Raw genomic sequence first — 12,694 nt, 5'->3', positions numbered from 1 at the left:
GAAAGGCGGGTCCGTCGTCCAATAGGTGGGCGGCTCCGGGCATCCGAGAGGCGGGCCTTGGTTTGGAGAACGAATCCGGGGCTGCGCGAGAGCGACCGGCCGACGGCTTCACTAACGGTTCGCTCTTGTGTCCCTCCCCGCTTGCCGTCCCGTTTGGGTTGCCAAGGTAACTGACAACAAACGCAGAGCTTTTCTCTTGGTTCTCTCAGGCGAGTTGAGAAAAAGGGCCGAGAGGTGGGGTTTCGTTGTCGCTCCCGCCGCTTCCTCTCCCGCTCCCCACAGTCAAATAGGCCGAGGTGGGATAAGACTGATAGGAGTGCGAGGAGCCGCTTTGTGACGTCACCTTCAGGTGGGGCGGGAGAGGGCGAGTGTTTCTGAGCATGGGCAGAGTGCCTCGTCCACACGAAGGGGCGACTAACCCAGGCAGTGGGGAATAAGTGGGTCTACGGCTAATCCTGGCCGTTGGCCCGTCTGGTTTGGGGCTGCTGGGACCCAGAGTCCAGCAACGTCTTGAGGTCCACAGAATCCACGCCCCCCCCCGGTGCTTCCACTGGTTCAACTCGGCCGATGGGATTCCGCCTCAAGCTGTCCAGTTCAGGGTGCGCCTTTAAAGTGGATTTCCTAAACTCTGTGGGACTTCTTTGCGCTGAAGAAAGAGGGGGAAACGCACTGAATAATAATAATGGCAGCTGAGTTGAGGGACTGACATTTTTAATAATAATAATAATAATAATAATAATAATAATAATAATAATAATAATAATAAAATTTATTTCTACCCCACCCATCTGGCTGGGTTTCCCCAGCCACTCTGGGAGGCTTTCAACATAACATTAAAATCAGAATAAAACTTCTAACATAAAAAACTTCCCTAAACAGGGCTGTCTTCAGATGTCTTCAAAAAGTCAGATAGTTGTTTATTTCCTTGACATCTGATGGGAGGGCGTTCCACAGGGCGGACACCACTACCAAGAAGGCCCTCTGCCTGGTTTCCTGTAACTTTGCTTCTTGCAAGGAGGAAACCAGCAGACCTCAGTGTCCGGGCTGAACGATGGAGGTGGAGATTCTCCTTCAGGTATACTGGGCTGAGGCTGTTTAGGGCTTTAAAGGTCAGCACCAACACTTTGAATTGTGCTCAGAAACTTACCGGGAGCCAAGGTAGGTCTTTCAGGACTGGTGTTACATGGTCTTGGTGGCCACTCTCAGTCACCAGTCTAGCTACCGTATACTGGATTAATTGTAGTTTCCGGATCACCTTCAAAGATAGCCCCACACAGACTGCATTGCAGTAGTCCAAGTAGGAGATAACTAGAGCAGTGTTTCCCAACCGGTGTTCCGCGGCACACTAGTGTGCCGTGAGACACCGGCTGGTGTGCCGTGAGAGGGAGGCGGGCGAGTCGGGCGGCGAGAGGCGGCGGCGAGGATCCGCGTCGAGCCGGGGGCGGCTCCGCGGTGCTGGTGCTGAGCGGCGGGGCAGCGCGCGCAAAAGGGAGGAGCGCGAGACAGCGGAGGAGGAGGAGGCCGGCATGTCCGGGCAGCAGCAGCAACAGCAGCAGCAGCAACTCCCGGCGACGGCTCCTCCTCCGCCCGCTATCGCCGCCACCACCACAACAGCCGCCGCTGCCTCAGCTGCCGCCGTCCCTCAGTCCCTCGCTCTGCTGCCTCCTCCCACCCCGGCAAGGGGAAGGGAAAAAACTTTCACTTTTGTGCGTCCCTCCCGGCGTGACGCTGCGCGCTGACGTCACGGGGCGGGGCTTTAATGGTGGTGTGCCGCGAGATTTTTTCCCGGTAAACAGGTGTGCCGTTGCCCAAAAACGTTTGGGAAACACTGAACTAGAGCATGCACCACTCTGACGAGACAGTCTGCAGGCAGGTAGGGTCTCAGCCAGTACGGGATTAAATTTGCTTCATGCGACATCATGTTACCTCCTTGCAAACAAATCAAGATCAAAATGAACATTCAGTGAATGAGTTGTGTGGAAGTAACCAGGGATTGTTACTCATGCATTTGAAAGCAGAGCATCTGTCTTATGTTTGTGTGTGCAGATTCCCAGCAAACAGGAGACCCAGGGCACTTCCAGACCTATTCATTGTGCATTTATTCACATTTGTTGGCATGTGATTGAATTCCACCTGAAATTAGTGACCGTCTAGAAGTGGCCCAGCTCCTCTTCTTCCAGGAAGTGCTTTAAAAAAAAGATCATTATAAAATAATGGAATTGGAAAACAGGTCACTAATCCCTAATAATAGGTATAGCTCATTACAAGTCATCTTTTAATGTATTTTTAGATTGTTGTAACCTGCTCTGGGACCTCATGGTGAAGGAAGGTTAAGAAATTAATCATAAATTAATAATATCAACCATGTTGAATGGTAACATGTTAAAGATAGACTAGAATAAACCGAGTTGGGGGAATTGCTGGGGCCAAAGATGTCTGTGACATTTCTATGCTGATCTCAAAGATAGAACAAGAAAGCACGGTGACCAGTAAATTGTACATTGCCCTAGAATCCTAAACAAAATGAAGGGTGCTATATAAGGGTGCTATCTATGTTTTAAAATTAAAAATAATGTTCATTTTGAATTGAACCTTGAATGTAGACTTTTCTGTCTGTTTTGTCAGTAAGGCTACTAAATCCACAGTTTGCAGCTCAATCTTGTGCATATTTACATAGAAATAATAGTAATTATTATTTATAACTTGTTGCCCCAGCCATGATGGGCAGCTTCCAAAAGAATATAAGAAAAGGACAACAAAACATCAGACATTAAAGGTTTCCTGATACAGGGCTGCCTTTATTTGTCTAGGGGAGGGCATTCTGCAGGGTGGGTACCACTACCAGAAAAGGCCTTCTGCCTGGTTCCTGTAGCTTCACTTCTCACAATGAGGAAGCTGCCAGAAGGCCCTCAGAACTGGACCTCAGTGTCCAGGTTAAACAATGAGGCGGAAGATGCTCCTTCAGGTATACAGGACCAAAGCTGTATACTCACTTGAGTATAAATCCCACTGAGTTCAGTGGAACTTATTCTCAAGTAAGTGTTCTCAGGACTGCAAGCAGCTACAGGCAGTAGTTATACCACAATTTAAAATATTTTCCCAAATAAAAATTACAAATTCATGTAAGTTTTGCATTCTGATCCATTGTAGGCAGCTCAGAATGCAGAACCCATTGAGGTCAAGGAGACTTAAGTATAGTTTGATTGCAATCACAGTTACCGTATTAGCAGTACATTACTATATGTTTACTGAGAAGGAAGTTTCACTGTTTTCAGTGGTGCTTATTTCCAGGTGGTTAGCATAGGATTGCAATCCTATACACACTTAATTAAGAGAAAGTCCAATTCTGCTTGTTGTGGAGTACTTAGACATGTACATATAAGATTGCACTGTTGAAAGTGTTTGCGAATGTATGAGTTTGTTTCCTGTTTCCAGATCTGAGTACTTGCGCTTCTAATTACATCCATTAGGGTAATGAGAGGTGCACAAACTCATATTTGTAACCTCGCTCAAGCTGTGAAGGTAAACTGTGACTGTATAAAAGGCAACTGAAATTTTAGCAGAGGTGTAATATGTCTGAATAGAATGAATTAGGCTTCTATCTTCTGTAACTCCTGCATTCCCTGACTTTGCTTGCTACTAAATTCATAAGAAGAATTTTACAACAAACTGTTGTCATTTAATATCCTAGAGTTTATTTCTAATGGCAGAACTGAGGAAACAGAGGTGCTCTATTGAATCTTTGACTTTTGTATTGACTGCTTTGCTGTGCTTTTAAACATCTGTTTGAACTGCAATTAGCTAGTGGAAATATGTACTCCCAAGCTTTAAAAAATAGGGCCCACTTAACCAAATCTTGGTGAGTTAAGTGTATGAACTTTAATCACATAAACAGATAAATTTGCATATGGGGGGGATTCCTGCGGAAGATAGCATACTTTTTGTGTTTAGATGATGCATTCAAGCATAGCATATGTACAACAGTGCTTTTTTCTGGGGGGATGCAGGGGGATGCATACCCCTAAACATTTTGTGAATCTAAGTTTGGCATCATTGAGGGGCAGTATTTCAATATGAGTAGGAAAATGAGAGTAACCCTAAACATTTTTTTAAGAAAAAAGCACTGTGTACATACATCAGTAATTTTATTTGTATATCACCTTTCCACTGTTCAAACCATGCTCAAGGTGGCTTGCAACATGAAAAGTATACATGCTTTCATAAATTGCAACAAGATATATAATTAATAAATGAACTCTTCCTCAAGCAGAGTTGCATCTCTCTTTTTAGGCTATCTTCAACACAGACACTCACAGACCCCACTCTCTATGCTCTATCCAGACACACAAGAGTCATCATCAGTATTCAAGGACACATTCCAGCCAGGAGAAAAATATTTACAGGTGGTGCAGCTAGGGAGGGTGTGTAGGCTGGGGACATTCTGATGGTCAGCTAGAAATTCCTGAAGAACCACATCTGGCCCAGCCCTGCACCAGGGTCTGCCTACAACAGCAGCCCTCTCAGTGTCTGACCATTCACCATGAAGTCAGGAAGTCATCTGGGATTGAGGCAGGAGGTCCTTCCTCTTACAGAAAGATCTGAGGCTGCCTTCCTAGCCTTCCTTCATGCTAGCTGCACCCCCTTTCTTGAAGAAAAGGGGAGTTATTCATGCAAAAAACATCATGTTAGAAGAGGAACATCTCTTGTCTTTCATTTGTGGGCATTTTGCCTTGATATGGCACTTGCCATATAAGAACCTGTATTAAAAATAATTTTAAATTACTGTACCCCCCCCCCCCCGGCATGGCTTCTCTGGTCTCATAGTAAGAAAGAGAAGGAAGTGCAGTCTGCTGTGGTCCTGAAAGAAAATTATTTTAAATTAAATACCTTGTCCCTGGTTAAATGAGTTATTGTTTTGGGTTGATCAAAATGTTTTTCATCAACAGATCTCATAAATAAGGCATTGCAGCCCCAGAGTAAAGCTGCCGTTGCAGATTTCTGAATATCAGATAGCAAATTGCAGTGATGATTATTGTTATTTTGTGCTCTTTGTGTCTTAAGTATAATGTAGGCATTTGTGTTCATGCTTCATTCAGTAAATGATGCAGTGGGTGGGGAATGTATGAGTTTCATAACTTCAGCTGTAATATCTGTAACATCTGTATATATTAGACCAACAAAAATGCTGTTTTTCAGCTACAAAAATAATGCATTTCTCTTGTTAATGAAGCTGCAGGTGGGATAGAAACCTATTGAGAGACAATGTCCATTCCATTCTCCAACACCACTCAGCGCATTCCTCCAGGATTTGCAAATCTGCTCGAAGGGCTTGCCAGGGAAGTCTTGAGGAGCCAGCCTGTGGATATACCAAGCTTTGCAGCCAAGTATTTTGAAACTCTTCTCATTGAAAGAGAAAGTGAGCATAAACTGAAATAATATCACATATGTTTAACGTATATGTGCACACATTCTTCTCCCTAAGGAAAGATCCAAACCAACCTAATCCTATACATGGTTACTCAGAAGTCCCACTGTGTTCAGTGGGACTTCCAGGTAAGTGTGTACAGCAACCTTTCTCAACTGGTGCCCTCCAGATCTTTTAAACTACAGCTTCTATCACTCATAGTCTTTCAATATTTAGGGATGATTGAAGCTGTCCATAGCATCTGGAGGGCAGATGTGGAAGTTTACTGTTTGTGGTTGCAGCCATAAAACACTACCCAGTGCTAGCTTTACACAAACAGAGGCATTTTCTTTAGGTCATGGGCAACCTAGATTGGTGGGATGGGAAGAAGAAAATGCATTGGAAGTCTGAGGGTGCAGAGAAGACATGTTCCTCTTTCCCTTCTTGGCCCTTTGGTGTGCAAGTACAGAGTACATGGCTTGCTCTGTGAACAAGAAGCAAAGATTTCACATCTTTACACTTCCCTTTCCCAAGATAGAAGGTTTCTTACACACTGTTGCATAGTGTGTAGACAGGTGTAGGACTTTCCTGTCTACTTTATATATAGGTACTTATTATCCAGGAAAGTGTGTTGATAGTTAGTAGGATTGCATCTTGAGGCAAGGAAAAAGCCCCTGATGGATTTGAAGCCCCTTTCTTCATTTGAAGCTATTTGACAGCAATCCAAGTATGATTAATTTCATGTTGTTGTGGCCTTCTCTTGATAATGTGGTACTCCTAGTTCTCTGGGAGAATTTTTATGAAGCATTTTTTAAAAAATAGCCGGCCGGAGGAAGCAGTCTTGCTGATTGACCAAGCTACAAACATGTGGTGGTGTTTTTAATTGCAGGATGACTCACAGTGAAGCTCAGAGCTATTTGGCCTCTTCTTTGTTTTTAAAATGTCTAGTAAATGACACTATTGGAGAAGGTTTATAGCGTTATGCAAGGAAAGTTAGTGAGCAGTGAATGTTCTGGGTGCAAGAGAAAGAACCTCTTACCATCTCATATAATTAGTTTTCCTCTTCCCAGAGGCAATACTCAGTTGTGCCTCAGAGCTGCAGGTGGAAGCCTACACTTTTTTTGCTTGGAATGATACCCTCCTTTCAAAATACACTGTTCTTTAGCAGACCTTCAGAATGTAATTGGTTCTATACGTGTAGACGTTGCTAGGCAGACTGACACTCAGGAGGGTTATTTTAATTTTATAGGGCATGCAGCATCAGCAGTTTCATAATGGGGTTCTGTGAGTTCTCCACCTTTTATCCACCTGGCCCCGAAACACAAATTGTGAAGCCAGATTTTATTATGCAACTTAAGGACACCGTGCAGATCTGTCTGCATAAGCGGGACAGGAAAAATATTTCCAAACATGGGGAGCCAGGCTAAGCTTCTTATGTTTGCTTTTTAAGAGTCTAAAAAGTCATGTTTAGGACAGGGATGGAGAGAGAGCATGTCACCCTCCAGTTGTTGTTGAACTCCAGTTACCATCAGTTCCAGCCTGCATGACTCACATACTGGGAGCCAATGTAGGTCTTTCAGAACCGGGATTGTGTGGTCTCGGTGGCGACTCCCAGTCACCAGTCTAGCTGCCGCATGAGTTGAAGATGCTATTATATATCTGTTATTGTGAATCACCTGGACTCTCCCCCCCCCCTTTGGTTGTGTTGACCTTTCTTGAGTTCAGTATTTTTTTAAAGCGGCTTTCATTTCTATCCTACCTTTCCTCCAAAGAGTTCAAGGTAGTGCACCCACGTTATCCTTGCAACCTATAATGTAGGCTAGGTTGAGAATACTAAGATGACCCAGTGAGCTTTGTAGCTGGGTGGATATGTGAACCGATATCTCCTTGGTTTGAGGCCATGAAATATAACCTTGTGAGCATTTGTTTTGTTGTTTATGTTTTAAAAAATATTTTACTGTCTCAAGGGAAACTGTTGAACTGTATGAACGCTTTAAGCCTGTTTGTGTATTCCAGCCCAAAAGCAGGCTATGCATCTAAAAAGAAAGAGTTTGGGTCACAGGACACTGAGATTGTTTCCCGCCTGTGACTAATGTACCTGTGGAAGTTGTCTGCTTAGGATGGGTCATGATGAACAGAGTGGAATAAGCAGTTGTACGCAAGATGGGGTTGGTCCTCCAAAGCAGTACAAATGAAGCAGCAGCTCTCAGTTTGTGGGACCTGAAGTAGTTGCTGAAAACACGATATAGGCAGCAATACTGTTGATACTTTCTTGGGAGTAAATGTTTATTTCTCAGGAGACGTGCATAGGATTGCAATGTACTAACTCCTTTTTGCACCATCTGTTACTTAAAATGGTATGAGTAGCCAGTATAGTCACTTCTCATTTTGCCACCCAACTGTCCTTGATTACCATTCTACTTCCCACCTACTCATGCAAAATTGGATACCTTAACTCAGTAAGATTGGGCAAATGTTTCATGACGTGTATCATTCCAGCTCTTACTCTACGTTTCTTTCATTATCAGACCCTTTTTCCCTGTCGAAAACAAGATGTTTTAAAGCATTGTTTTGCCCATTCACTCATTTACTATAACCCATCATACTTGGTTGTTTCTGCTCTTTTTTTGGAAGGAAATACATGTGTTCTGACTTACAATCCTGACTCAACTCCATAGAGAATCTTGCAGTTGCTTCCCCCTTTGTCTTGCACTTGGCTGTATATAAGTACACAGGTGTAAGTATAAATAGTTAAGAGATTTTTAAAAGAAAAATAATCCTACAATCCCTAAAGCTGAAAGTGCATAACTAGACCAAGACATGTTACTTGATACCTGCGTTTCATTGCAGCTGCTACTCTAAATACTTGAATGGGTAGCTTATTTTGGGTTTGTCCCCAACTAAACAGTACTTAGAATAGACACACAAGAACAATAGATCCAAGTTAGCTATGCCTATTTAATATGACCAGCATTGGATATGACCCTTATTTTATATAAAATAATTCAGTGTTTATTTTCTTTTACAAAACTCTGTTTAGAAAGTGGTTATGATCCATGTGAATGGGGAGCAAAAATAGACGACCGATACTACAATAACCATGCCTTCAATGTAAGTCTTATTTTATGGTGGGCATATTGGGGGGACAGGATGGGACTAACAGGCCAGAGGGTGTGGGCAGAGATAGCTTAGTAGCATAGGAAGCACTGTGGTGCTTTGGAAGGGCAGGTTAAACATCTGCCCCCCCTCATTGTTATGCCCGAACTGAATCAAAAGCTCAGAAATAATTCTAGGTGCTCATTTAACACTTGAATGTGCCAATTGTGTAACAGTACTATGGAAGGTGCTAGAAAAAAACAAATGTGTTTGTTGATTTGGTCACAGAGGCTATCAAGGCACATAGTCCACCCCTTCTTAGATTGTGGGTGAGGAACTTGTGACCTTAAATGTTGTCACACTTCAGTTCCCATCAATCCTGACTCACGTTGGTTGAGGAAATGGAGTCCGACAACATCTGGAAAGCTACAAGTTCCCTGATCTAGAGAAAACCACACACTCAAATGATTGTGAGCAACTCCCTAACCCTTCTCATCCTACACCTTGATTGGGCTTGAATTAAGTATCATCTGTACCACCAGACCCTGGTGCTCTTCTTGCAAGCAAGTGCATTGAAAATAGCCTTTGTTTTTGCAGGAACTTGCACCACCAGGAGGTGGTGATAAAGCAGAGGAGAAGAAGGAAGGATCCGAGGCACAGCCAGTAAGCAATCTTCAATGAGTTCACTGTACTTTTCTTGAACCTGAAGACCATTCTCAGCCCTTTGCTACATAGCTAAATCACTAATGGCCTTGCCATGCTCAAAAGCTTCCGCGAGGCCAGAGCAATCTTTGCATAGAGTGCAGCAACAGTCAATTTGTCAAGATCTTTTCACTTTTCTAAATAATTTCCATTGCTTTTTACAGAGGGAGGCATCCAACTAAATCATCCCATCATCTTCCCACCATGTGCACCCTGTGCCTTCCAGAGGGTATGGGGAACCCCAAGAACAGATTGGGGAGGGGGGAGAATCGGTTGCACAAACGGAAATCCTTCTGAACACAGGACTGTGACTTACCAACTTAGATCTACTTTGGATACAACCCAGAGACTCTCATCGATAGCAATCTATGGAGTCTCTTCTTCCCTGCATGGATTCTAGTTTCAAATCCCTAGTTGCTGATCCACTGAAAAAAATTCCTTCACTTGAAGTTTAAATGCATGCCGGGGGGGGGGGGGAGAGAGAAATTAGTCTAGTCACATAAGTGAGAGCAGTTAACACATTTCTAAATCTGCTTTAGGGACGCGGGTGGCGCTGTGGGTTAAACCACAGAGCCTAGGACTTGCTGATCAGAAGGTCGGCGGTTCGAATCCCCGCGACAGGGTGAGCTCCCGTTGCTCAGTCCCTCCTCCTGCCAACCTAGCAGTTTGAAAGCACGTCAAAGTACAAGTAGATACATAGGTACCGCTCCAGCAGGAAGGTAAACGGTGTTTCCGTGCGCTGCTCTGGTTCGCCAGAAGCGGCTTAGTTATGCTTGCCACATGACCAGGAAGCTGTCTGCGGACAAATGCCGGCTTCCTCAGCCAGTAAAGCGAGATGAGCGCCGCAACCCCAGAGTCGGCCACGACTGGACTAATGGTCAAGGGTCCCTTTACCTTTACCTTTAAATCTGCTTTGGATAAAGTGGCAGACAGTGGCAATGTGGTGTGGGAAAAATTAAAGAGAAAAATTTCCAATGGAAAGTTTTCCCATTTCATAAATTAATTAGTAACTATGAATGGATGCCAGTTGCAAATGCAATATTAGGTAACCTTGATGGTGTCAGGTCCTTAGTTTTAAATACAGGTAGAACAAACATTGCGAATTAGCTCCTTCTCCCATGTAAGTAGCGGGGTGGGGGTAGGGGTGGGCAGTTGTCTCACTCAAATCAAGTAAAGAAATAAAAATACTTAACTAACTGACCAATTGCAGATAACTCGGTTCTGCCCCCCTAACATAAAGCCTCCCCCCCCAATAAATCCTGGCTACGCCCATGCCCTCTCCAAGGCATCAGGATATTTTCCTAAGCAAATCGCCCTAATCTGTATAGAAATCTTCTGGAAATCAACATCATGGGCAGCTGGCCCTATTTCAGGCATTGGCAAACTCTGGCCCTCCAGCTGTTTGGGACTACAATTCCCGTCATCCCTAGCTAACAGGACCAGTGGTGAGGGATGATGGGAATTGTAGTCCCAAACATCTGGAGGGCCAGAGTTTGCCTGTGCCTGCCCTATTTCTAACATTTCTCCAAGACACCTGGTTGTTTGAGTTGGATCTCTGAACCTGCAATCAAAGGGAGCAGCTCATCAGTGAGAGCTTATGTTACACTTTTGTTCAACAAGTTCCATCAGGGAAAATGTAGGCACAGCCCAACCAAGTGTTTAAAGTCCCATTGCTTTCTATGAAAAAGGCTTGCAGTGTGAGCAACACCATAGGACTAAGGTGAAACTGTCATGCTCCCTTGTTATTTCTACTGTTGCTAGAAGGTGTAATGTTAATTTAATCTTGTTATATTTATACTCTATTATTGAAATACTGCTTTTTGCATGCAGTTATAATTGCTATTGTGTTGTTTTATGATGTTACTATGAAATTGTTCTTGCAATGTTGATTTTGAGGTGTAGTACTCTTTTCTTTGTTGTAAACCACATTAAGCATGCTTCTTTTTGTGGAAAGGCAGCAACAAATAGGATGATGATTAGGGCTGGGTGATATCTGGTTTTCAACATCGTGATATACCGCCCGATAAACATATCACCTGCTATACCACTGTAACACAATATCTGAAATAAGGTTGGAGCTATGTAGAGGTACTGACTGGCTTAATGGTTTTCTTCGCATCTTACTTTTTGCATAACACACACACACAACATGATTCGCCATATATTGGCAGGTCAGGAATTATGAAACCGGTATCATGATATGGACTTAAAGCCGGTTTTGGACAATATATTGGTATATTGCCCAGCCCTGATGATGATGATATGCATATTTAGTCAGAAGGAAGCCCTGCTGTGTTTGTGGGGATTATTTCCAGGTAGGTGTGCAGATATTTGCAGGCTTAAGCTTCTGTTCTCTTCACCCATTGAAATCACTGGGATTTGAAACTTCTTAACTATGGATGAAGTGTACCCTCTGTATTTTGTAACATTTGAATGACATTGAAGCCTTTGTCCATTGCAGGCAAACAGATTAGGCAACTGCAGCCTATGGCATTGCTCCCCTCTCTTCTGGTAGGGGATTTTTTCTTCTTGCATCCCAAGGATGAACAGTTGGTAATATCTAAATTCTGAGTGCTAAATTCTCACATTTTCAGCAGACAAAACTTCCTTTGAAAAAATGATGGAAAGTTGCCCAAGTGACATACAGAACATCTAGCACTAAAAATAGTCCTGTGAATATATTGTGGAAAGTACATATTTTAAAAATGACAAAACAAGTTGCATTTTGTTTCCCCACCCACCCTAGGACTCATAAACCACCTTCCAAAAGGCCTTTGGAATAATGGAGGTTTGAGTTACTTTTAAAGCTCTCACTCTCTTTTTCAAAGAGAGATCTATACAGTGATAGCTCGGGTTACATCCACTTCAGGTTACATACGCTTCAGGTTACAGACTCTGCTAACCCAGAAATATTACCTCATACGCTGCTCTGGTTCGCCAGAAGTGGCTTAGTCATGCTGGCCACATGACCCAGAAGCTGTACGCCGGCTCCCTTGGCCAATAAAGCGAGATGAGCGCCGCAACCCCAGAGTCGGCCACGACTGGACCTAATGGTTAGGGGTCCCTTTCCCTTTCACTTTACCACTGTATATCTCTTCAAACCGCTCATCTGGTTAAAGGCAAAGCTTAGACATGTACATTTGTTTTTTTCTTTTCCATTGTAAAGGAGGGAGGAGTGGAGAAACCACCAGCAGCTATGAGTGGTATGAGCCTAACTGAAGAAGAGGCTGCTATAAAAATTCAAGCCACATACAGGGGATACAGATCAAGGAGGAACACAAAACCCACAAATGAAGAATTGGAAGAAATGAGGGAGGAGGAGAAGGCACCGGGAAAGGAGGAAAAGCCAAGTGAACCTGAAAATAAAGAGCCACAGTAATGCTACACAGCAACCTGCCAGCAGTCAAGTTTAGAAGTGGCGTAAGGCAAAGCCCCGGGGTCTGCTTTAGGAGCATGTGTCACGTTTATGAAATAAACAATAACCTTCAAAAA

At 43.6% G+C, this 12,694-nt stretch overlaps 1 protein-coding gene across 8 annotated transcripts in view; it reads left to right on the top strand.

Annotated features, from left to right (window-relative positions):
- SPA17 (sperm autoantigenic protein 17) overlaps positions 1 to 12,694 on the top strand; it is a 12,920-nt gene extending 226 nt beyond the window's left edge. The window contains exons 1-5 of one of the 8 annotated variants that reach the window (XM_083480808.1): positions 55 to 166; positions 5,231 to 5,416; positions 8,445 to 8,515; positions 9,098 to 9,163; positions 12,369 to 12,694. In XM_083480808.1, the coding sequence (XP_083336934.1) occupies positions 5,263 to 5,416; positions 8,445 to 8,515; positions 9,098 to 9,163; positions 12,369 to 12,581 (504 nt within the window). In that variant the 5' untranslated portion in view covers positions 55 to 166; positions 5,231 to 5,262 and the 3' untranslated portion in view covers positions 12,582 to 12,694. Of the gene's footprint in view, positions 1 to 54; positions 600 to 5,230; positions 5,417 to 8,444; positions 8,516 to 9,097; positions 9,164 to 12,368 lie in introns of those variants that run through there. The other 7 variants (XM_083480810.1, XM_083480811.1, XM_083480809.1 and 4 more) reach the window with 7 other exon arrangements.

Source organism: Podarcis liolepis, assembly GCF_965112155.1.
Source record: "Podarcis liolepis genome assembly, chromosome: 16".
NCBI lineage: Eukaryota > Metazoa > Chordata > Lepidosauria > Squamata > Lacertidae > Podarcis > Podarcis liolepis.
Note: the sequence above shows the minus strand (reverse complement) of the source record. Positions and strands in the feature narration are given on the sequence as shown.